The following is a 26742-nucleotide window of genomic DNA, read 5'->3' as shown; positions in this document are numbered from 1 at the left end:
ATGTGTGGGGTACAGAGATGAGGTAGTCATTCATTATTGCAGAGAGAGAGTTCATGAAAGGTATCATTATGTTACACATTCTAAACTGCTGAACTTATTTAGGATTGTCATAACAATACTTACTTAACATGTATTGATTTAAAACATTTTTAATTAAAAAATAATAATAATTCTAAAAACATAATTCCACTTTGACATTATGGGGTATTGTGTGTTGGCCAGTGACACAAGATCTCATTGTAATCCATTTTACATTCCGTCTGTAACAACAAATGTGGAAAAAGTCAAGGGGTGTGAATACTTTCTGAATGCACTGTATGGCGTGATTATTCTATGTATATATTGTACAGTTGTATAACAGAGAAATCTGCAGAGAGTTTATATGACAACAGCAGACAGAGAATTTGGATAAGCAGTCCTCCTGTGCAGGTTGTGATTGTTGCTTGACTCGCCGGCTGGTTGGTCTGCTAATATTTAGTGGCTTTCCTGTTTATATATACCAAGACTCCCTGTCTGTTTATATATACCAAGACTCCCTCTCTGTTTATATATACCAAGACTCCCTCTCTGTTTATATATACCAAGACTCCCTCTCTGTTTATATATACCAAGACTCCCTCTCTGTTTATATATACCAAGACTCCCTCTCTGTTTATATATACCAAGACTCCCTCTCTGTTTATATATACCAAGAGTCCCTCTCTGTTTATATATACCAAGACTCCCTCTCTGTTTATATATACCAAGACTCCCTCTCTGTTTATATATACCAAGACTCCCTCTCTGTTTATATATACCAAGACTCCCTCTCTGTTTATATATACCAAGACTCCCTCTCTGTTTATATATACCAAGACTCCCTCTCTGTTTATATATACCAAGACTCCCTCTCTGTTTATATATACCAAGACTCCCTCTATGTTTATATATACCAAGACTCCCTCTCTGTTTATATATACCAAGACTACCTCTCTGTTTATATTTACCAAGACTCCCTCTCTGTTTATATATACCAAGACTCCCTCTCTGTTTATATATACCAAGACTCCCTCTATGTTTATATATACCAAGACCCCCTCTCTGTTTATATATACCAAGACTCCCTCTCTGTTTATATATACCAAGACTCCCTCTCTGTTTATATATACCAAGACTCCCTCTCTGTTTATATATACCAAGACTCCCTCTCTGTTTATATATACCAAGACTCCCTCTCTGTTTATATATACCAAGACTCCCTCTCTGTTTATATATACCAAGACTCCCTCTCTGTTTATATATACCAAGACTCCCTCTCTGTTTATATATACCAAGACTACCTCTCTGTTTATATTTACCAAGACTCCCTCTCTGTTTATATATACCAAGACTCCCTCTCTGTTTATATATACCAAGACTCCCTCTATGTTTATATATACCAAGACTCCCTCTCTGTTTATATATACCAAGACTCCCTCTCTGTTTATATATACCAAGACTCCCTCTCTGTTTATATATACCAAGACTCCCTCTCTGTTTATATATACCAAGACTCCCTCTCTGTTTATATATACCAAGACTCCCTCTCTGTTTATATATACCAAGACTCCCTCTCTGTTTATATATACCAAGACTCCCTCTATGTTTATATATACCAAGACTCCCTCTCTGTTTATATATACCAAGACTCCCTCTCTGTTTATATATACCAAGACTCCCTCTCTGTTTATATATACTAAGACTACCTCTCTGTTTATATTTACCAAGACTCCCTCTCTGTTTATATATACCAAGACTCCCTCTCTGTTTATATATACCAAGACTCCCTCTCTGTTTATATATACTAAGACTACCTCTCTGTTTATATTTACCAAGACTCCCTCTCTGTTTATATATACCAAGACTCCCTCTCTGTTTATATATACCAAGACTCCCTCTCTGTTTATATATACCAATACTCCCTGTCTGTTTATATATACCAAGACTCCCTCTCTGTTTATATATACCAAGACTCCCTCTCTGTTTATATATACCAAGAATCCCTCTCTGTTTATATATACCAAGACTAATATTTAGTGGCTTTCCTGTTTATATATACAAAGATTCCCTGTCTGTTTATATATACCAAGACTCCCTGTCTGTTTATATATACCAAGACTCCCTCTCTGTTTATATATACCAAGACTCCCTCTCTGTTTATATATACCAAGACTCCCTCTCTGTTTATATATACCAAGACTCCCTCTCTGTTTATATATACCAAGACTCCCTGTCTGTTTATATATACCAAGACTCCCTCTCTGTTTATATATACCAAGACTCCCTCTCTGTTTATATATACCAAGACTCCCTGTCTGTTTATATATACCAAGACTCCCTCTCTGTTTATATATAATAAGACTCCCTCTCTGTTTATATATACCAAGACTCCTTCTCTGTTTATATATACCAAGACTTCCTCTCTGTTTATATATACCAAGACTCCCTCTCTGTTTATATATACCAAGACTCCTTCTCTGTTTATATATACCAATACTTCCTCTCTGTTTATATATACCAAGACTCCCTCTCTGTTTATATATACCAAGACTCCCTGTCTGTTTATATATACCAAGACTCCCTGTCTGTTTATATTTACCAAGACTCCCTCTCTGTTTATATATACCAAGGCTCCCTCTCTGTTTATATATAATAAGACTCCCTCTCTGTTTATATATACCAAGACTCCTTCTCTGTTTATATATACCAAGACTTCCTCTCTGTTTATATATACCAAGACTCCCTCTCTGTTTATATATACCAAGACTCCCTCTCTGTTTATATATACCAAGACTCCCTCTCAGTGTACTCTCACAATGTAGGCTACAACACATTGCAACCACCAGGAATAAGGCTGTGGTCTCGCTAGACACTCCTAAGGGGACGTTGGCCTACGGTATACATGAGGACAAGTCTATCTTGCTACAGAATGTGAGGAAGCATGTGAGCATTCAAGTACTAACATAACACATGTTCCTATAACGACACAATAATTCACTATAAACAGACCCATCTAGGTTTTGGCAAGAACATTTTTGGGATGTTGATTTGATTTAAACAATATAGGGTTGTTTAACAAGCTTTATTCTGCTATGCCAAACGCCAACTTGTATCATTTTAGTAGTAACCTTGACATGAGTAGAAGTCTATCATAGAAAATGGGGAGATCTGAGTTAAACATCCTTATGTAACTAACTCGTATTACTTGTTGTTATTGGCAGAGAGGTTTGGAACTCTCTTTCTTATTGGTCTACTAACTAATTTACCTCTTGGTGATGTCACCATGGAAGGCCGGAACTCCATCCCACCAAAACAGGCTGTAATTTCAGGCGGTCATTTCAAACAGCTCTTACACTGAAAGGGCATTATCATCATTTTCACAATTTCACAGTATTTTTCCAACCTCATAGTGTACATAAATCACAGGAAAATACATATTTATTGACTGCACTGGGTCTATAATAACATAATATCAATGGAATTTAAACATATTTGTTTAACAAGATTCATTTGACTAAACCAAACTCTGGTACCACATAAAAACCACAACATTCAGAACCTGTTTAGATTCTAATTTTGATGAGCGAAATTGCAAGAATTGACCTAAATCCTATAATACTGGTCATTACATATTAAGCAATAGGGTTGATCTAGGAAATGATGTCCTAATGGGCCAGTCTGTCAGTAACAGAAGCTATCCTGTGAAAGTGTCCTGTCATGGTAAAACAAGGGGCTTGTAAAATTCAGGAAACACTGGGAGAGAATGAGATCTACATTGTTATGTTTGTCCTGGCTGTGATGCCATAGACACCGAGCAGTGAGTTCATTGTTATGAGACAAGAAAAAATGACTTCCTTTGCCATCTCACTTTTTCATTGCCTTAACGTTCAGTGAAGCCCACCCCTCTGAGAGTGTGTGAGGTTTTTCACTCTCTCTATTGCTCTCTTTCACTCTCTCTTGCCCACCTATCAAAGTCCACATGCCAGACAGATACTTTCCCTTTCTAAATTGAAGAAGAGGGTGACCACATCTTTTCTCTTTTTTTCTATTCTATGTCAACACCCTGGTCTTAGGAGTCTGTCCTCCACCTCTACAGACGGGCTGAGCAGTATAATATGGCAGAGCAGTATAATATAGCAGAGCAGTATAATATAGCAGAGCAGTATAATATAGCAGAGCAGTATAATATAGCTGAGCAGTATAATATAGCAGAGCAGTATAATATAGCAGAGCAGTATAATATAGCAGAGCAGTATAATATAGCAGAGCAGTATAATATAGCAGAGCAGTATAATATAGCAGAGCAGTATAATATAGCAGAGCAGTATAATATAGCAGACCAGTATAATATAGCAGAGCAGTATAATATAGCAGACCAGTATAATATAGCAGACCAGTATAATATAGCAGAGCAGTATAATATAGCAGACCAGTATAATATAGCAGACCAGTATAATATAGCAGAGCAGTATAATATAGCAGACCAGTATAATATAGCAGAGCAGTATAATATGGCAGAGCAGTATAATATAGCAGAGCAGTATAATATGGCAGAGCAGTATAATATGGCAGAGCAGTATAATATAGCAGAGCAGTATAATATAGCTGACCAGTATAATATGGCAGAGCAGTATAATATAGCAGAGCAGTATAATATAGCAGAGCAGTATAATATAGCAGAGCAGTATAATATAGCAGAGCAGTATAATATAGCAGACCAGTATAATATAGCAGAGCAGTATAATATAGCTGAGCAGTATAATATAGCTGAGCAGTATAATATAGCAGAGCAGTATAATATAGCAGACCAGTATAATATGGCAGAGCAGTATAATATAGCAGACCAGTATAATATGGCAGAGCAGTATAATATAGCAGACCAGTATAATATGGCAGAGCAGTATAATATAGCAGAGCAGTATAATATAGCAGACCAGTATAATATGGCAGAGCAGTATAATATAGCAGAGCAGTATAATATAGCAGAGCAGTATAATATAGCTGAGCAGTATAATATGGCAGAGCAGTATAATATAGCAGAGCAGTATAATATAGCAGAGCAGTATAATATAGCAGAGCAGTATAATATAGCAGAGCAGTATAATATAGCTGAGCAGTATAATATAGCAGAGCAGTATAATATAGCAGAGCAGTATAATATAGCAGAGCAGTATAATATAGCAGAGCAGTATAACATAGCAGAGCAGTATAATATAGCTGAGCAGTATAATATAGCAGAGCAGTATAATATAGCAGAGCAGTATAATATAGCAGAGCAGTATAATATGGCAGAGCAGTATAATATAGCAGAGCAGTATAATATGGCAGAGCAGTATAATATAGCAGAGCAGTATAATATAGCTGAGCAGTATAATATAGCAGAGCAGTATAATATAGCAGAGCAGTATAATATAGCAGAGCAGTATAACATAGCAGAGCAGTATAATATAGCTGAGCAGTATAATATAGCAGAGCAGTATAATATAGCAGAGCAGTATAATATAGCAGAGCAGTATAATATAGCAGAGCAGTATAATATAGCAGAGCAGTATAATATAGCAGAGCAGTATAATATAGCAGAGCAGTATAATATAGCAGAGCAGTATAATATAGCAGAGCAGTATAATATAGCAGAGCAGTATAATATAGCTGAGCAGTATAATATAGCTGAGCAGTATAATATAGCTGAGCAGTATAATATAGCAGACCAGTATAATATAGCAGAGCAGTATAATATAGCTGAGCAGTATAATATAGCTGAGCAGTATAATATAGCTGAGCAGTATAATATTATCTCACTGCTGTGATCTCTGACTCAAACTGAAGAACCTGTCACCTCTCTGATCGTCCTAAGTAGACTTTGAATCACTTGCAGGAAGTCAAACAAGGGATCATATCATTAAAGGTCATTGAATTAAATACATATGCAGTTCAACTCTTTAGTTTCTGTTTTGGATTTAGTCTTGTACAAAATGTATTTATATTTTTTTACATACAAAATATTTATTAAAATATGTATTCGTACAACATCTTCTAAAAATGATCCAATAAATCCGAGTGAGCGACGTAGTGGAGTTTGACGAGACATTAATCAACAGGAAACAGGTTGTTAAAGAACAGATTGGAGAACTGCTCCAGATTATAAACTCAGATTAGCATAGCGTGTCTCCCAGCCCATAGTGAGCATTTACGAACGGACTGAGTTTGTGGTGTGATGGAGCTACAAATAGAATATCCATTAAGGGTGCGATAAGGTTGAATGACAGAAAATGGTTGGAATTGAGACCGTAGTCACTGAAGGGCTACAGGACTGTAAATGTATCACGTCTTATTTGACAAAGTAAAACATACCAATCATATTTTGGGGTTTTAATCTTAAATCTTGAAGTTGTTGCTTCACCTGTGATCTCTACTAATGTTGCTTCTTCTCTGATCTCTGTTGTAGTGACCAGTGGAGGTTCATAAATAGCATTTTTTATATTTAATTTTTAACATTTCTTTCCTTAATTTTTTTGTTATACCCTAAACCCTTACTGCTTCACCCTTCTCCTTCCATAATGCAATTCACTCTAACAAAACAACAAATTCATTTTGTCTGACCTAAATCAGAGGGTGTCTGAGCCATGAGTTTATAACACACTGTGCTTAACTTGTGTTGTGGAGGAGGGCTGGGGGTATTATTATCTTTCAGCTACCCACCCTGCTATAAAAACTAGTGGTGCAACATCTCCACATAGCAGTAATGCTGCTCTGCTCTCCCTCCCTACTGTGAATCTGACAAGCCTGCCTTCCCTGCCTGCCGTCTCTCAACTCCTCTGTTGCTCTGCTCACCAGCCTGTTTACGTCTGCCAGGGACACACACACACCTCTCTCCGCTCCAGTCCGGTCTGGCGGTCCACTGTTAACCTCCTTTAGCTGCTACTTGTCTTTTGTATTGGTTTTTGGAAGTGTTGGATATTTCCTGGTTTTTGTGAATGGGCGGCCGATGCGAGGTGGCTGTGACTGTGAATGGACTGACTGACTGTCAGCTCTGGGTACACAATTCTGAAGAGGCAATGTGACAGGTCTCTGGACACCACTGGTAGACTCTGAATTATAAACAAACGGAAAGAAAGGAATTAAGAAGGTAGGTAAATGAGGATTCCGTTTAGAATTCTAAAGATTCTTGTTTTTCAATTCTGCTGACTTGTGGCATGCTGAAAATTCTGTATCTAGTTTGGATACGTTTGTGTTTGAGTGAGTGTGCCTGCTTATTGCTGCAGTGAATGAGTCTTTCTTTTCTACAGTACATGTGTACAGTGCACCTGTTCAGTGTGTGTATGTGTTTGTGTGTGTGGAGTTAGGTATGTTTTAGGTGTTTAGAGCGTTGTCTGTTGTGTTGTATTCCTCCCAGGTGCAACACTCTGAAAGTGCCTAATCTCCAGGTGTGGATACATTCATTTATGACTCACATAATTGTTTTGGATAGCACTATGAGACACCGTCTTAAGAAAATGAGGTTGCCAAGACCTCTTTCGCAATAAAAATGTGGAGACAACATGAACAGGAATTTATTTTACTGGGTAGAAGAAATGTTAAATACAGTATTTTGGCTTTAACGTTTTAAAATCTTATTGTATTCTCCTGATGGGGTTTCATTGAATTCATTATTTAGCCAAAACACACACTTGCGCTGCTGGATTTGTGGCAAAGAAAAGTTGAATAAAATGTGTAAGAGAATTTAACTCTTACATAGCACTGGGGCTAAGATATAACTCCTAAAACAAACGTTGAAGTTTTTTTAAGTTGAAGTAGGAGAGTGTTGAGAGAATAAGAACTGAGGGGTATCGAAGATGACTGTTTGTGACACTCTTATCCCCTCAAAACATAGGGATTAGGCTAGCTTGTTTTACAACAACTGTTTGTTGTCTACTTTTTTTTAAATTATTGGAGTACTGTATATATATATATAAAAGAGATGTTGAAACATTCAAGTCAAATTAGCTACAAGGATTTGTTCTACAGAGAAGCAAATATGAAAATATATTTTGTAAAGCCATTATCCATTGACAGTAGCCTCATCTGCTATCTGGTTGACTCTTAATGAGACTGTCTGAATTATGATTAATTTGTCATATATCACTTAAACTCACAACAGGAGGACAGGTTGTGAGATTGATCAAAGTGGTTGTCAAGGAGACACCAACAATTCTTTAAAAACTACCATCTCTGCCATGGGATCATCAATCATTTAATTAAAAGCATCAGTGGTCAAAATTGAACTCATTAATTTAAACTGAAATATTGCATTATCATAAGTAAATCATCAGTAAATGAATATATATTAATGATTTATCATGGTTCTCTAACTGAATAATAGTAGCCAATGAACTAATTATAAACCCTTTATTAATACAAACGTATTGTAAAGTATGATATCTTGCTAAATCATATTTAATAAAGTGGATACTCTTTTACATAAAAAGTTGCCAGAATGGATTCAATGAAACCAAAGGTTGTCCTCTGAGACCTAATAAAGTACCAAAACAATGTATTGACTGGTGCAGATAATGGTGTGAACCTCGGGGCTCTCCTGGAGGCTCAGTGGATGGCTCCATAATAAACTCCTATAGGATTGGTCTTTATTTAAACAAAAAAACTGTACGATTGGCTTATAGGTTTAATGAGCTTTCAATTCACTAGTGCAAAACATTGACTGTTTCTAGTACGTTCTCATTACACATTCCATAAACAAAAATAAATTGTTGGAATTAACATAAATATTCAGATTGTCAATATGTTTTTCTGTAGCGCACCAGCTGATAATATGTATGCTATACTGTAGGTAAAAGTATGCATCAGATATACAGTATACAGTATCAACTACTTTGTCCTCCCCAATAATTCACTATTTCTATATGAACATTTTGTCGATAGAAAAAAGCCACTTCATCAACTGTATGTCACAGGTGTTGTCGATCCAGACGAGTATCCTTTATATTCTGTGACTAGTAGTTTCATATCAATATCCTTTATATTCTGTGACTAGTAGTTTCATATCCATATCCTTTATATTCTGTGACTAGTAGTTTCATATCCATATCCTTTATATTCTGTGACTAGTAGTTTCATATCCATATCCTTTATATTCTGTGACTAGTAGTTTCATATCCATATCCTTTATATTCTGTGACTAGTAGTTTCATATCCATATCCTTTATATTCTGTGACTAGTAGTTTCATATCAATATCCTTTATATTCTGTGACTAGTAGTTTCATATCCATATCCTTTATATTCTGTGACTAGTAGTTTCATATCCATATCCTTTATATTCTGTGACTAGTAGTTTCATATCCATATCCTTTATATTCTGTGACTATTCAGTTAAGAATAAATTTGATTTAAAACAATCAACAACAAAACACAAAATCATAAATGAAGCATCTATAAGTTATGAACTTTGGTCGAGTGTATCTGTGGACGGCTCTATGTTTACCTGTAGTAATATTATTGGGAGTCTGATAGTGTACGACAATCTATATATATATTTTTAAATCAGTGGTGGAAAAAGTACTCAATTGTCATACTTGAGTAAAAGTAAAGATACCTTACTATAAAAAAATGGCTCAGGTAAAAGTGAAAGTCACCCAGTAAAATACTACTTGAGGTAAAGTCTAAAAGTATCTGGTTTGAAATGGACTTAAGTACATTGGTGGAAAAAGTACTAAATTGTCATACTGGAGTAAACATTACAAGTTAATAGTAAATGCTATGTAAATGCTATAGTAAATGCTATAGTAAATGCTATGTAAATGCTATAGTAAATGCTATGTAGATGCTATAGTAAATGCTATAGTAAATGCTATAGTAAATGCTATAGTAAATGCTATAGTAAATGCTATAGTAAATGCTATAGTAAATGCTATAGTAAATGCTATGTAAATGCTATAGTAAATGCTATAGTAAATGCTATACATCAAATTCCTTTTATTGAGCAAACCAGACGACACAATGTATGTTTTTTGTTTATTTTTACGGACACACGGGGGCACACCAACACTCGGACTTCATTTACACACACAGTGTTTGTGTTTAGTGAGGGTTAGGGTCAAGGTTAGGGTGAGGGTTAGGGTTAGGGTGAGGGTTAGGGTGAGGGTGAGGGTGAGGGTGAGGGTGAGGGTTAGGGTGAGGGTGAGGGTGAGGGTGAGGGTGAGGGTTAGGGTGAGGGTGAGGGTGAGGGTGAGGGTGAGGGTTAGGGTGAGGGTTAGGGTTAGGGTGAGGGTTAGGGTTAGGGTGAGGGTTAGGGTTAGGGTTAGGGTTAGGGTTAGGGTTAGGGTTAGGGTGAGGGTTAGGGTTAGGGTTAGGGTTAGGGTGAGGGTGAGGGTGAGGGTTAGGGTTAGGGTGAGGGTTAGGGTGAGGGTGAGGGTGAGGGTGAGGGTGAGGGTTAGGGTGAGGGTTAGGGTTAGGGTTAGGGTGAGGGTTAGGGTGAGGGTTAGGGTGAGGGTGAGGGTGAGGGTTAGGGTGAGGGTTAGATAGGGATGACTGTGCACTTTATTGGTATACGTGTGAATTGGACCATGTTGCTGTCATGCCTGAGCATTCGAAATGTAACAAATACTTTTGGGAGTCATATTTTCTTCAGGAATAAGTTGTCAAAATATCAAAATATAATATAATATAAATATCAAAGTAATGTCCAGACACCCCCCCCCCCCCAAAATATGTTTTACTTGAAGTACTTTACACCACTGAAACAATAAATAACAATAAATAACCAACTCATTCTAAACATTCTAAGTAAGTTTGGCTCTAAATGCCATTGTACAATGTTCTGAGTTCACTAAGTCTCCCAGCTAACACATTTCATTTGCTATATACGGCATAGCTCAGTCCAGACAAGTGTTTCCCCCAGACAGTGGAGCTTGGTGGCCCTTGGTAGCCTTTGGGGGAGCTTGGTGGCCTTTGGGAGAGCTTGGTGGCCTTTGGGAGAGCTTGGTGGCCTTTGGGAGAGCTTGGTGGCCTTTGGGAGAGCTTGGTGGCCTTTGGGAGAACTTGGTGGCCTTTGGGAGAGCTTGGTGGCCTTTGGGAGAGCTTGGTAGCCCTGGGGTCACTAATCAGAGGTGGTGATGGGGAGTTTGGAACACAGAAAGAGAACTATGTTACTGTTAGCCCCTGTCTGTCTGGCCACTGGCAGCCTCTAATGATGACACTGCCTGCCACAGCACTAGAGGTGAGCGAGGACACAGTGTCAGTGGTGATTTGGGATGGGGGGTACATAGTGACTGAGGGGTCGGAGGGAAGCAGAGGAGCTGTGGATCCTGGATAGACCAACCTGCTCTCTCATTGTGACATCCTCTTCTGCTTTTCAAAACCTCATGTTCTTCCTGCTCGTTAGCAATGATATACAGCACTATTAGGATTATTAGAATTAAAATCAGGTTAAAAAAATACATGTTTTAATCCAAAACAGTATGTGATAGTTATTTCTTTTTACATATTTGATTGTAATAGTTGCCCTGTAAGCATTATCTGGGACTATTTGACATTATCTGGGACTATTTGACATTATCTGGGACTATTTGACATTATCTGGGACTATTTGACATTATCTGGGACTATTTGACATTATCTGGGACTATTTGACATTATCTGGGACTATTTGACATTATCTGGGACTATTTGACATTATCTGGGACTATTTGACATTATCTGGGACTATTTGACATTATCTGGGACTATTTGACATTATCTGGGACTATTTGACAAAGCAGAGTGGAAAAGCTACTCTATGGGCTCTATTGAGAACAAACACTGGATCGACGCTGTCTTTCCATGGGCTGACAGACAGACAGGACAGGCAGAGACTGCCAGAGCAAATCACACAAAAATAAGGGGTTATCAGGCCCTTTGACAAAAGTTTACAAATGTCCCCACCCTGAGGGAGGGAGGGAGGGGTTAAATTAAGGAAGGCGTTGTGTGATGAAACAGTGATCTATGCAGGACTGTGAGGTGGGAAAGCAGTCCTCTCCTCTCCTCTCCTCTCCTGTCCATGTGGCACATCCTCCTCAGATCTTCTCCAGGACATAGTAATTAGCCCGGGTGTGTTAGCGTTAGCTAGCATTAGTGCTGGAGCAGAGAGAGAGAAAGAGTGGGGTGGAGCGTTGGCTACTGCCTGGCTAGCAGCCCATGTTCCCAGGGTGGGGGAGACAGGCTAAGTCCTAAACGGCCCCCAATTCCCTATATAGGGCACCACTTTTGAGCAGGGCCCATTGGGCTCTGGTCTAAAGTAGTGCACTATAAAAAGGGAATAGGGTGCCATTGGGCTCTGGTCTAAAGTAGTGCACTATAATGGGAATAGGGTGCCATTTGAAAACAGATAGAGGCCAACAGCGGCCTCCCTCCCAGGTCCTCTCAGGCCCCTCTCTTATCCACTCTGTTGTTCTAAGCGCCACACCAATTGTTTGACTTGGCTGGGTATTCCAGGGAGGGGCTCCTGGTCCTACACAGCGCTGGTTTTAATGCAGCCTGTCAGGGAGGGGCTCCTGGTCCTACACAGCTCTGGTTTTAATGCAGCCTGTCAGGGAGGGGCTCCTGGTCCTACACAGCGCTGGTTTTAATGCAGCCTGTCAGGGAGGGGCTCCTGGTCCTACACAGCTCTGGTTTTAATGCAGCCTGTCAGGGAGGGGCTCCTGGTCCTGCACAGCGCTGGTTTTTATGCAGCCTGTCAGGGAGGGGCTCCTGGTCCTACACAGCGCTGGTTTTTATGCAGCCTGTCAGGGAGGGGCTCCTGGTCCTACACAGCGCTGGTTTTTATGCAGCCTGTCAGGGAGGGGCTCCTGGTCCTACACAGCGCTGGTTTTTATGTAGCCTGTCAGGGAGGGGCTCCTGGTCCTACACAGCGCTGGTTTTTATGCAGCCTGTCAGGGAGGGGCTCCTGGTCCTACACAGCGCTGGTTTTAATGCAGCCTGTCAGGGAGGGGCTCCTGGTCCTACACAGCGCTGGTTTTAATGCAGCCTGTCAGGGAGGGGCTCCTGGTCCTACACAGCTCTGGTTTTTATGTAGCCTGTCAGGGAGGGGCTCCTGGTCCTACACAGCGCTGGTTTTTATGCAGCCTGTCAGGGAGGGGCTCCTGGTCCTACACAGCGCTGGTTTTTATGCAGCCTGTCAGGGAGGGGCTCCTGGTCCTACACAGCGCTGGTTTTTATGCAGCCTGTCAGGGAGGGGCTCCTGGTCCTACACAGTGCTGGTTTTATGCAGCCTGTCAGGGAGGGGCTCCTGGTCCTACACAGTGCTGGTTTTTATGCAGCCTGTCAGGGAGGGGCTCCTGGTCCTACACAGCGCTGGTTTTTATGCAGCCTGTCAGGGAGGGGCTCCTGGTCCTACACAGCTCTGGTTTTTATGTAGCCTGTCAGGGAGGGGCTCCTGGTCCTACACAGCGCTGGTTTTTATGCAGCCTGTCAGGGAGGGGCTCCTGGTCCTACACAGCGCTGGTTTTTATGCAGCCTGTCAGGGAGGGGCTCCTGGTCCTACACAGCGCTGGTTTTTATGCAGCCTGTCAGGGAGGGGCTCCTGGTCCTACACAGTGCTGGTTTTATGCAGCCTGTCAGGGAGGGGCTCCTGGTCCTACACAGCGCTGGTTTTTATGCAGCATGTCAGGGAGGGGCTCCTGGTCCTACACAGCGCTGGTTTTTATGTAGCCTGTCAGGGAGGGGCTCCTGGTCCTACACAGCGCTGGTTTTAATGCAGCCTGTCAGGGAGGGGCTCCTGGTCCTACACAGTGCTGGTTTTTATGCAGCCTGTCAGGGAGGGGCTCCTGGTCCTACACAGCGCTGGTTTTTATGCAGCCTGTCAGGGAGGGGCTCCTGGTCCTACACAGTGCTGGTTTTTATGCAGCCTGTCAGGGAGGGGCTCCTGGTCCTACACAGCGCTGGTTTTTATGCAGCCTGTCAGGGAGGGGCTCCTGGTCCTACACAGCGCTGGTTTTTATGCAGCATGTCAGGGAGGGGCTCCTGGTCCTACACAGCGCGGGTTTTAATGCAGCCTGTCAGGGAGGGGCTCCTGGTCCTACACAGCGCGGGTTTTAATGCAGCATGTCAGGGAGGGGCTCCTGGTCCTACACAGCGCTGGTTTTTATGCAGCCTGTCAGGGAGGGGCTCCTGGTCCTACACAGTGCTGGTTTTAATGCAGCATGTCAGGGAGGGGCTCCTGGTCCTACACAGCGCTGGTTTTTATGCAGCCTGTCAGGGAGGGGCTCCTGGTCCTACACAGCGCTGGTTTTTATGCAGCCTGTCAGGGAGGGGCTCCTGGTCCTACACAGCGCTGGTTTTAATGCAGCATGTCAGGGAGGGGCTCCTGGTCCTACACAGCGCTGGTTTTAATGCAGCATGTCAGGGAGGGGCTCCTGGTCCTACACAGTGCTGGTTTTTATGCAGCCTGTCAGGGAACTTTGATGGACATTCGATACCTTTCTCTCTCTCTCTCTGTCCCCCCCTCCTCTCTCTCTCTCTCTCTCTCTCTCTCTCTGTCCCCCCTCCTCTCTCTCTCTCTCTCTCTCTCTCTCTCTCTCTCTTTCTCGCTCGCTCTCTCTCTCTCTCTGTCCCCCCTCCTCTCTCTCTCTCTCTCTCTCTCTGTCCCCCCTCCTCTCTCTCTCTCTCTCTCTCTGTCCCCCCTCCTCTCTCTCTCTCTCTCTCTCTCTCGCCTCTCTCTCTGTCCCCCCTCCTCTCTCTCCCTCTCTCTCTCTGCCCCCCTTCTCTCTCTCTCTCTCTCCCTCTCTCTCTCTGCCCCCCTTCTCTCTCTCTCTGCCCCCCCTCCTCTCTTCCCTCTGTCTGTCCTCTGTGTTGAACGAATGCTGAGTGTTACACTTACGGAAATCTGGTGAAGTCAAGACCCTGAAGCCCACGAATCCGATCCCTCTTGTCTCCTTTCCTTGTATTGTTACAGAGCTGACCTTTGACCCTTTGACATGCCATCTCTTCCTTACCAAGACCTAGAAGATGATTAGGTCCCTTGTGTCAACATCAGCTGCTTCCAAGAATAATGTTAATATGGTACAGCAGATGAAAGATATGCTAGACCTTATTGATCTAATGTCCATGAAGGTTATTAGTACTGTATGGATGCATATTTTATAATGAAGCAACTTGCTCTTTCTATGAACTGACAGAACAGAAACAATAATCTCACTGAATTCCACTTCGTCTTTTGTTTCAAGTTGCTCATCAAAGATTCTTCATCCTCCACTGTATATCTGTAACGTATATATTCGCCTATAGGTCTTCCACTGTCTACATCTGTACCATAATCATAGCAACTGTTCCTTAGCAACAAGATCGAGAACACATTTGATTGGTAACTGAGCACAATGCCACCTGGAAATGAATTAAGGAGATGTTTTAAATATTTATCCTATGTGACGTATAGAGAGAGTGTTAATATGGGGTCGGAAACTCATAGTGTACATACACAGATTCTTCTGTAATGTTAACTGTGGACCATTGAGATCCAATCACACAATGCAGCTGTGGCAAGAAGCCATCTGAAAGCATCTATCCACATACCCGCTCTAACCGCTGAGGAGCGGACAGCTAAGTTTAACCTCTATTCATAGACAAGACATGAATGGAAGAGAAACTGTCCCAAACCATTTTTTCACTCACTGTAAACATGACCTAGAATGAACAAGACCATTTAGGATAGCATTCAACACCACTTTGACTATAATCAAAAGACAATGAGCCGTGGTCCGTGCAGCTCTGTTGTGTCTCTATGTGCTCTGAATGAACTTGCCTGGTGAAAGAATGTTTTATACATTTTATAAATTCAATTAAATGTTTACCTCTTTGCCACAGGGTTTCTGCTCCCTCTTTTGGATCTAGGCAGGGTTTCTGCTCCCTCTTTTGGATCTAGGCAGGGTTTCTGCTCCCTCTTTTGGATCTAGGCAGGGTTTCTGCTCCCTCTTTGGGATCTAGGCAGGGTTTCTGCTCCCTCTTTGGGATCTAGGCAGGGTTTCTGCTCCCTCTTTGGGATCTAGGCAGGGTTTCTGCTCCCTCTTTAGGACCTAGGCAGGGTTTCTGCTCCCTCTTTTGGATCTAGGCAGGGTTTCTGCTCCCTCTTTTGGATCTAGGCAGGGTTTCTGCTCCCTCTTTTGGATCTAGGCAGGGTTTCTGCTCCCTCTTTGGGATCTAGGCAGGGTTTCTGCTCCCTCTTTTGGATCTAGGCAGGGTTTCTGCTCCCTCTTTTGGATCTAGGCAGGGTTTCTGCTCCCTCTTTTGGATCTAGGCAGGGTTACTGTAAAGCTCTTTGGGATCTAGGCAGGGTTTCTGCTCCCTCTTTGGGATCTATGCAGGGTTACTTCTCCCTCTTTGGGATCTAGGCAGGGTTTCTGCTCCCTCTTTTGGATCTAGGCAGGGTTTCTGCTCCCTCTTTTGGATCTAGGCAGGGTTTCTGCTCCCTCTTTGGGATCTAGGCAGGGTTACTGTAAAGCTCTTTGGGATCTAGGCAGGGTTACTGTAAAGCTCTTTTGGATCTAGGCAGGGTTTCTGCTCCCTCTTTTGGATCTAGGCAGGGTTACTGTAAAGCTCTTTGGGATCTAGGCAGGGTTTCTGCTCCCTCTTTTGGATTTAGGCAGGGTTGCTGCTCCCTCTTTGGGATCTAGGCAGGGTTACTGTAAAGCTCTTTGGGATCTAGGCAGAGTTACTGTAAAGCTCTTTTGGATCTAGGCAGGGTTTCTGCTCCCTCTTTTGGATCTAGGCAGGGTTACTGTAAAGCTCTTTGGGATCTAGGCAGGGTTTCTGCTCCCTCTTTTGGATCTAGGCAGGGTTTCTTCTCCCTCTTTGGGATCTAGGCAGGGTTTCTGCTCCCTCTTTTGGATCTAGGCAGGGTTTCTGCTCCCTCTTTTGGATCTAGGCAGGGTTTCTGCTCCCTCTTTGGGATCTAGGCAGGGTTTCTGCTCCCTCTTTTGGATCTAGGCAGGGTTTCTGCTCCCTCTTTTGGATCTAGGCAGGGTTACTGTAAAGCTATTTTGGATCTAGGCAGGGTTACTGTAAAGCTCTTTGGGATCTAGGCAGGGTTACTGTAAAGCTCTTTTAGATCTAGGCAGGGTTACTGTAAAGCTCTTTGGGATCTAGGCAGGGTTACTGTAAAGCTCTTTTAGATCTAGGCAGGGTTACTGTAAAGCTCTTTGGGATCTAGGCAGGGTTACTGTAAAGCTCTTTGGGATCTAGGCAGGGTTACTGTAAAGATCTTTGGGATCTAGGCAGGGTTACTGTAAAGCTCTTTTGGATCTAGGCAGGGTTACTGTAAAGCTCTTTGGGATCTAGGCAGGGTTACTGTAAAGATCTTTGGGATCTAGGCAGGGTTACTGTAAAGCTCTTTTGGATCTAGGCAGGGTTTCTGCTCCCTCTTTTGGATCTAGGCAGGGTTACTGTAAAGCTCTTTGGGATCTAGGCAGGGTTTCTGCTCCCTCTTTTGGATCTAGGCAGGGTTGCTGCTCCCTCTTTGGGATCTAGGCAGGGTTTCTGCTCCCTCTTTTGGATCTAGGCAGGGTTACTGTAAAGCTCTTTGGGATCTAGGCAGAGTTACTGTAAAGCTCTTTTGGATCTAGGCAGGGTTTCTGCTCCCTCTTTTGGATCTAGGCAGGGTTACTGTAAAGCTCTTTGGGATCTAGGCAGGGTTTCTGCTCCCTCTTTTGGATCTAGGCAGGGTTTCTTCTCCCTCTTTGGGATCTAGGCAGGGTTTCTGCTCCCTCTTTTGGATCTAGGCAGGGTTTCTGCTCCCTCTTTTGGATCTAGGCAGGGTTTCTGCTCCCTCTTTGGGATCTAGGCAGGGTTTCTGCTCCCTCTTTTGGATCTAGGCAGGGTTTCTGCTCCCTCTTTTGGATCTAGGCAGGGTTACTGTAAAGCTATTTTGGATCTAGGCAGGGTTACTGTAAAGCTCTTTGGGATCTAGGCAGGGTTACTGTAAAGCTCTTTTAGATCTAGGCAGGGTTACTGTAAAGCTCTTTGGGATCTAGGCAGGGTTACTGTAAAGCTCTTTTAGATCTAGGCAGGGTTACTGTAAAGCTCTTTGGGATCTAGGCAGGGTTACTGTAAAGCTCTTTGGGATCTAGGCAGGGTTACTGTAAAGATCTTTGGGATCTAGGCAGGGTTACTGTAAAGCTCTTTTGGATCTAGGCAGGGTTACTGTAAAGCTCTTTGGGATCTAGGCAGGGTTACTGTAAAGATCTTTGGGATCTAGGCAGGGTTACTGTAAAGCTCTTTGGGATCTAGGCAGGGTTACTGTAAAGCTCTTTTAGATCTAGGCAGGGTTACTGTAAAGCTCTTTGGGATCTAGGCAGGGTTACTGTAAAGCTCTTTTAGATCTAGGCAGGGTTACTGTAAAGCTCTTTGGGATCTAGGCAGGGTTACTGTAAAGCTCTTTTAGATCTAGGCAGGGTTACTGTAAAGCTCTTTGGGATCTAGGCAGGGTTACTGTGAAGCTCTTTGGGATCTAGGCAGGGTTACTGTAAAGCTATTTTAGATCTAGGCAGGGTTACTGTAAAGCTCTTTGGGATCTAGGCAGGGTTACTGTAAAGCTCTTGGGGATCTAGGCAGGGTTATTGTAAAGCTCTTTGGGATCTAGGCAGGGTTACTGTAAAGCTCTTTGGGATCTAGGCAGGGTTACTGTAAAGCTCTTTGGGATCTAGGCAGGGTTACTATAAAACTCTTTTAGATCTAGGCAGGGTTACTGTAAAGCTCTTTTAGATCTAGGCAGGGTTACTGTAAAGCTCTTTAGGACCTAGGCAGGGTTACTGTAAAGCTCTTTGGGATCTAGGCAGGGTTACTGTAAAGCTCTTTGGGATCTAGGCAGGGTTACTGTAAAGCTCTTTGGGATCTAGGCAGGGTTACTGTAAAGCTCTTTGGGATCTAGGCAGGGTTACTGTAAAGCTCTTTGGGATCTAGGCAGGGTTACTATAAAGCTCTTTTAGATCTAGGCAGGGTTACTGTAAAGCTCTTTTAGATCTAGGCAGGGTTACTGTAAAGCTCTTTGGGATCTAGGCAGGGTTACTGTAAAGCTCTTTTAGATCTAGGCAAGGTTACTGTAAAGCTCTTTGGGATCTAGGCAGGGTTACTGTAAAGCTCTTTTGGATCTAGACAGGGTTACTGTAAAGCTCTTTGTGATCTAGGCAGGGTTACTGTAAAGCTCTTTTAGATCTAGGCAGGGTTACTGTAAAGCTCTTTGGGATCTAGGCAGGGTTACTGTAAAGCTCTTTTAGATCTAGGCAGGGTTACTGTAAAGCTCTTTTAGATCTAGGCAGGGTTACTGTAAAGCTCTTTGGGATCTAGGCAGGGTTACTGTAAAGCTCTTTGGGAAATAGGCAGGGTTACTGTAAAGCTCTTTTAGATCTAGGCAGGGTTACTGTAAAGCTCTTTGGGATCTAGGCAGGGTTACTGTAAAGCTCTTTGGGATCTAGGCAGGTTTACTGTAAAGCTCTTTGGGATCTAGGCAGGGTTACTGTAAAGCTCTTTGGGATCTAGGCAGGGTTACTGTAAAGCTCTTTTAGATCTAGGCAGGGTTACTGTAAAGCTCTTTGGGATCTAGGCAGGGTTACTGTAAAGCTCTTTGGGAAATAGGCAGGGTTACTGTAAAGCTCTTTTAGATCTAGGCAGGGTTACTGTAAAGCTCTTTTTCATCTAGGCAGGGTTACTGTAAAGCTCTTTTTCATCTAGGCAGGGTTACTGTAAAGCTCTTTTGGATCTAGGCATGGTTACTGTAAAGCTGTTTTGGATCTAGGCAGGGTTACTGTAAAGCTCTTTTGGATCTAGGCAGGGTTACTGTAAAGCACATTGTTATCTAGGCATGGTTATTGTAAAGCACTTTGGGATCTAGGCATGGTTACTGTAAAGCACATTGTTATCTAGGCATGGTTACTGTAAAGCACTTTGTTATCTAGGCATGGTTATTGTAAAGCACATTGTTATCTAGGCATGGTTACTGTAAAGCACATTGTTATCTAGGCATGGTTACTGTAAAGCACATTGTTATCTAGGCATGGTTATTGTAAAGCACTTTGGGATCTAGGCATGGTTACTGTAAAGCACATTGTTATCTAGGCATGGTTACTGTAAAGCACTTTGTTATCTAGGCATGGTTATTGTAAAGCACTATGGGATCTAGGCATGGTTACTGTAAAGCACTTTGGGATCTAAGCAGGGTTCCTGTAAAGCACTTTGGGATCTAGGCATGGTTACTGTAAAGCACATTGTTATCTAGGCATGGTTACTGTAAAGCACTTTGGGATCTAAGCAGGGTTCCTGTAAAGCACTTTGGGATCTAGGCATGGTTACTGTAAAGCACTTTGGGATCTAGGCAGGGTTACTGTAAAGCTCTTTGGGACAACTGTTGCTGTAAAGAGGACTATAAATATGTAATAAATGTGATGTTTTGTCCCTGTGCTATAAATCAGTATATTGCCTGATTTAACAGAACTGTCTACCTTCATACACTATTATTTCATGTCTGTCTCCCTGTTCTGTAGATCAGTGAGAGGACAAGGAGAGTCGAGGATGGGCCACAGTGAAGATGACCTGATTGGGATTCCGTTCCCCAACCACAGCAGTGATGTCCTGTGCTGCCTTAACGAACAGCGCCGCGCCGGGTTGCTCTGTGACGTGGTGCTCATCGTACGCGACCAGGAGTACCAGACCCACCGCTCGGTCCTCGCCGCCTGCAGCCTGTACTTCAAGAAGCTCTTCACCGTGGCCTCGGACGGAAGGGACAAGCACAGTGTGTATGAGATAGACTTCGTGGCCCCGGAGTCACTGACGGCCATCTTGGAGTTCGCCTACACATCTACACTAACGGTGACGGCGTCCAACGTGAAAGAAATTCTTGGAGCGGCTCAGATGTTGGAGATCCCCTGCATCGTCACCGTCTGTCTGGAGATTATGGACTCTGGCAAGGGAGGAGGAGGAGAGGGAGATGGGGAGGAAGATGAAGAGGAGGAGGAACAGGAGGAGGAGGAGGAGGAAGAGTCGAGGAAGGACGACCAGGAGGTTCATGAGGAGGACAACGCCAGTGAGTGGTCAACGAGGTCGTCAGAGAGTCAGGACCAGGCCGAGTCGGAGAGAGGAGCACCACCCAGTACCTCTCAGTACCAGCACCAGTATGAGCTGCAGAGGAACAGGAAGTGCACAGACAAAGACTCTCAGTGTGAGAAACCCAGCCCGGAGCATGAGCGCATGGAGAGCCGAGCCCTCAAGGACTTTTCCATTGAGTCTCTGCTACAGGAAGGGCTGTACCCTAAACTGCCATCAGTCCTGGACAGGAGGGACAACTTTTCCCCTCTGCTCCCTGGCTTCTACCCTCCCATGTGGGCTGCAGAGTTCCCAGGATTCCCCCCGCAGGTCCTCGACCCCAGCCACCACGCCCAGACCCCGACCCTCCACCGTTCCTCCCACCCTTCTCAACTGGACAACCGACCCTTAGACCTGGCCGTGAAGAGAGAGGTCGTCAAGGAGGAGCTGAAGGAGGAAGTCCCTCCCAGCATGCTCCACAGTGACTTCCTGAAAGACTTAATGACCTCCGGCCTGGGGGTGGGGGTGGTACGGTCCGAGGGGCCTCACCTCCACCCGGGTCAGATAAAGCAGGAGGAAGACTTCCGCTCATACCTGAGCTTCCTGAGTGCATCAAGCCACCTGGGGGCACTGTTCCCTCCCTGGCAGATGGAGGAGGAGAGGAAGATGAAGCCCAAAGCATCCCAGCAGTGTCCCATCTGTAACAAGGTGATCCAAGGGGCGGGGAAACTACCCAGACACATGAGGACTCACACAGGAGAGAAACCATACATGTGCACCATCTGTGAGGTGCGCTTCACCAGGTATGACAAACACTCTTGATACTGTAGGTCTTACCATCTTCTGCAAGGAGATTATAAAAGCCAATAAACACAGTACTGACACACACAGTATCCATTAGTGATGCCACGTATGTGGATAAGTGGCTAAGTGATTAGTTAAAGGTAAAAGTGTTGCCTGATCATATTCTAAGATAATAATAAAATAAAATATATATATTTTTTAAAGATATCAATCATTAACCCGCGAAATTGATAGTTTTTTTTTTTGGACAAGGTTTTATAGTATTACGGTAAGGGAGTGTTTTTGTGGTTAAGGCGTTTCATTTGTATCCTCTCATCTGAATATCATCCGAGACCTAAAAAGTGGAAACCCCCTGTCTTTCTTTCTAGTCACTTCCTGCCTCTGCTCTGGCATGATTGTTTCACCTGGCACATTTAATACGTACCCCAGAGTATACCCACCAACCATGCTTTCATCTCTGATACATCTTTCAGAACACATCCAGTTGAAAGGACAACACATTGAAACATATATATTTTGACCTCAATGGGACAACCTGGTAACATAAAAGTGAACTCAAGTAAATAATATAAGCTTCTATTTTTTCTTTTCAGGCAAGACAAGCTGAAGATCCACATGCGGAAGCACACAGGAGAGCGGCCCTACGTCTGCCTCCACTGCAACTCTAAGTTTGTCCACAACTACGACCTGAAGAACCACCTGCGTATCCACACAGGGGTGCGGCCCTACCAGTGTGAGCACTGCTACAAGAGCTTCACACGCTCAGACCACCTGCACCGACACATCAAGAGGCAGAGCTGCCGCGTCTCACGCCCTCGACGAGGCCGCAAGCCCGCCGCCTGGCGCTCAGCCAACAACTTCCTGCAGGGCCCTCCTAACTCGGCCAATCACCACGAGGATGGCAAGGGCGGCTGCCGGCTCCTGCCCTCCTCCCATCGAAGCGTTAGAGGTCACGGTCTGGGCCTAGGGGAGAGAGAGAGACAGGCCCTGGGTGGTAAGGGTCTGGGCTATAAGGACTTGGACAGTGACAGCAGAGAGAGCCGGGAGGGCCGGGAGGCTAGAGAGGGCCGGGAGGGCCGGGAGGCTAGAGAGGGCCGGGAGGGCCGGGAGGGCCGGGAGGCTAGAGAGGGCCGGGAGGGCTGGGAAGCTAGAGAGGCCAGAGAGGGCCGGGCGGCTAGAGAGGCTCGGCATCACCAGTCAGACAGGAAGCATGTGGTTGACAAGGTAGAGCTGGAGAGACAGAGGGGCGTGTTCACCTTTGCCCTGGCGGGGCCTGGGGGGGAAGTCCTTACCCACCCTCCATTTTACACCCCGACCCCTGACCCCTGGACCATTAGACTGGAGAACCACGCCTCTACCATCCCTGAGCCGACCAACTGACACAGATTAAAGATAATAGAACAGAGACAGTGCCGGCCAACTGACACCTGAACAGAGAGAGAGCCGGCCAACTGACACCTGAACAGAGAGAGAGCCGGCCAACTGACACCTGAACAGAGAGAGAGCCGGCCAACTGACACCTGAACAGAGAGAGAGCCGGCCAACTGACACCTGAACAGAGAGAGAGCCGGCCAACTGACACCTGAACAGAGAGAGAGCCGGCCAACTGACACCTGAACAGAGAGAGAGCCGGCCAACTGACACCTGAACAGAGAGAGAGCCGGCCAACTGACACCTGAACAGAGAGAGAGCCGGCCAACTGACACCTGAACAGAGAGAGAGCCGGCCAACTGACACCTGAACAGAGAGAGAGCCGGCCAACTGACACCTGAACAGAGAGAGAGCCGGCCAACTGACACCTGAACAGAGAGCGAGCCGGCCAACTGACACCTGAACAGAGAGAGAGCCGGCCAACTGACACCTGAACAGAGAGAGAGCCGGCCAACTGACACCTGAACAGAGAGAGAGCCGGCCAACTGACACCTGAACAGAGAGAGAGCCGGCCAACTGACACCTGAACAGAGAGAGAGCCGGCCAACTGACACCTGAACAGAGAGAGAGCCGGCCAACTGACACCTGAACAGAGAGAGAGCCGGCCAACTGACACCTGAACAGAGAGAGAGCCGGCCAACTGACACCTGAACAGAGAGAGAGCCGGGCCAACTGACACCTGAACAGAGAGAGAGCCGGCCAACTGACACCTGAACAGAGAGAGAGCCGGCCAACTGACACCTGAACAGAGAGAGAGCCGGCCAACTGACACCTGAACAGAGAGAGAGCCGGCCAACTGACACCTGAACAGAGAGAGAGCCGGGCCAACTGACACCTGAACAGAGAGAGAGCTGGCCAACTGACACCTGAACAGAGAGAGAGCCAGCCAACTGACACTTCCAACAGATAACTGATGCTTCATCTCATACTTCTAAGAACAATACAGAACAGAAAGTTCTCTGCCTGATAGATGTTCTACCTGCTGTTTAGAGATACAAGGATATTAGCCTGAGGAGATGAGAGTTTGAGGGGAGTGATTGTCTGGGAATATAAATGTATAGAAAACAGGGGAATTACTGGAAAACAGTTGATTTTAGACATCTCAGATCAAAATCACAAGGATTTTTATAAAAACATTTAATTTGTAGAAATAAAACTGGATGAATAGATTTTGTATGTTGCAAAAGTACACCCACACAAAAGAATACTCTCAGGACATTATATAATTGTTTATCTTTGGATTGTAATTGTTTATCTTTGGATTCACTACAATCAATGTAAATGTCTAATTCATAGCATAATTCATAGTATACTTAATATTAGCAATAGGTTGTTTCTCAAATTCACAGTCTACAAAAAAAATTACTAATATCAGCCGTTATTTATAAACGACAAACAGATTCCAAATCCATCCAAAGTTGAAGACCAATATCAGTTCTAATAGGCAGGGTAGTGTAAGCCACCGAAGAACATTCAAAACCAGGACAAATTATTCACTTGACTTAAAAAATATATATCTAATAGATCCGAAACTTGTTTTCACCCTTGTATTGCCTTGTTCTCAGGTTTTGTAAATATCTACAAAATGTTTTAAAGATTTTGACCATAGTAATATTGATTATTGTTGTATTCTACTTTTTTATCATCGATAACCCATCCAAAGGTGTGCCGTTTGATATTTCACACATTTTTCACAAGCCTTGTGTTACATATGGTATCTGTGTTTCTTCTAAAGACCAAGACGTGTACAATTCGTTAGACTGATATACACTGAATTATTGCTTTAGCTATGCCCTGCTCCTGATTGGAGTGTTAAGACCATGAAAGAGGATTCTACCCTATGTTCATATAGTGCTCTTAACTGATCTATGTACAAATATTGCTATTCAGAATTGTTTGAATTGAAATGAAATGGGAAACTATTTTCTTGCTATTTATGCATATTTAAATGAGCCTTGGCTATATTTAGCAAATATGTTGTTTTATAAAAACACTAAATGTTGTACACCTGTGAGTCTAGGAGTCTCATTATCCTGCTTTTCTGTTTTGTGTGTGTGTGTGTGTGTGTGTGTGTGTGTGTGTGTGTGTGTGTGTGTGTGTGTGTGTGTGTGTGTGTGTGTGTGTGTGTGTGTGTGTGTGTGTGTGTGTGTGCGCGCCTTTGTTGCGAATCTTTCATAAATGTAAATATAGTTTAGATTCCATTTTAGAGAACGGATATTTGACACACAATTCAATTAGGACTCTATTCAATCAGATCTGCTTTAGCTGACATCTGTATAGTGACTGTTTTGGCGGTGTCTGAGGTGGAGCTGTCAAATCCACAAGCAGCACCTAGCAGCAACAAGCGGAAACGGCCGTTGGCTGCATGGAGTCACATTAAGAGAAATCCCATGCAGTCTTGTTTACAAATTGGAACACTGGAATGTGATGTAATCTACACCTCCATTAGGATTATAGATGTAATCTACTCCACCATTAGGATGATAGATGTAATCTACTCCACCATTAGGATGATAGATGTAATCTACACCTCCATTAGGATGATAGATGTAATCTACTCCACCATTAGGATGATAGATGTAATCTACACCTCCATTAGGATGATAGATGTAATCTACACCTCCATTAGGATGATAGATGTAATCTACACCACCATTAGGATGATAGATGTAATCCCCCATTAGGATGATAGATGTAATCCCCCATTAGGATGATAGATGTAATCTACACTTCCATTAGAATGATAGATGATAGATGTAATCTACACCTCCATTAGGATGATAGATGTAATCCCCATTAGGATGATAGATGTAATCTACACCTCCATTAGGATGATAGATGTAATCCCCCATTAGGATGATAGATGTAATCCCCCATTAGGATGATAGATGTAATCTACACCACCATTAGGATGATAGATGTAATCTACACCTCCATTAGGATGATAGATGTAATCCCCCATTAGGATGATAGATGTAATCCCCCATTAGGATGATAGATGTAATCCCCCATTAGGATGATAGATGTAATCTACTCCTCCATTAGGATGATAGATGTAATCCCCCATTAGGATGATAGATGTAATCTACACCTCCATTAGGATGATAGATGTAATCCCCCATTAGGATGATAGATGTAATATACTCCCCCATTAGGATGATAGATGTAATCCCCCATTAGGATGATAGATGTAATATACTCCCCCATTAGGATGATAGATGATAGATGTAATCTACACCTCCATTAGGATGATAGATGTAATCTACACCTCCATTAGGATGATAGATGTAATCCCCCATTAGGATGACAGAAACCCTCATTATTTTGTTAAATGATTTTAAATTTGAGTGTCATTATTTAGCCTTCACTTTCTCATTTTGAACTTCAAACAGGTGTGGCTGCTCATTCTACAGCTCCAATGCAGTTACGGTTTTGACACCTCCGAAACATCCGC

General features: G+C 43.4%; 1 protein-coding gene across 2 annotated transcripts in view; it reads left to right on the top strand.

Moving 5' to 3' along the window:
- zbtb7c (zinc finger and BTB domain containing 7C) overlaps nucleotides 1–25293 on the top strand; it is a 36295-nt gene extending 11002 nt beyond the window's left edge. The window contains exons 1-3 of one of the 2 annotated variants that reach the window (XM_020486883.2): nucleotides 6774–7144; nucleotides 20516–21856; nucleotides 22451–25293. In XM_020486883.2, coding sequence (XP_020342472.1) covers nucleotides 20544–21856; nucleotides 22451–23237 — 2100 coding nt within the window. In that variant the 5' untranslated portion in view covers nucleotides 6774–7144; nucleotides 20516–20543 and the 3' untranslated portion in view covers nucleotides 23238–25293. Of the gene's footprint in view, nucleotides 1–6773; nucleotides 7145–20515; nucleotides 21857–22450 lie in introns of those variants that run through there. The other variant, XM_031826156.1, reaches the window with a different exon arrangement.
- The last annotated feature ends 1449 nt before the right edge of the window (nucleotides 25294–26742 follow it).

This window comes from Oncorhynchus kisutch, linkage group LG6 (assembly GCF_002021735.2).
Source record: "Oncorhynchus kisutch isolate 150728-3 linkage group LG6, Okis_V2, whole genome shotgun sequence".
Lineage (NCBI taxonomy): Eukaryota > Metazoa > Chordata > Actinopteri > Salmoniformes > Salmonidae > Oncorhynchus > Oncorhynchus kisutch.
This window is presented reverse-complemented; position numbering and strand designations above follow the sequence as displayed.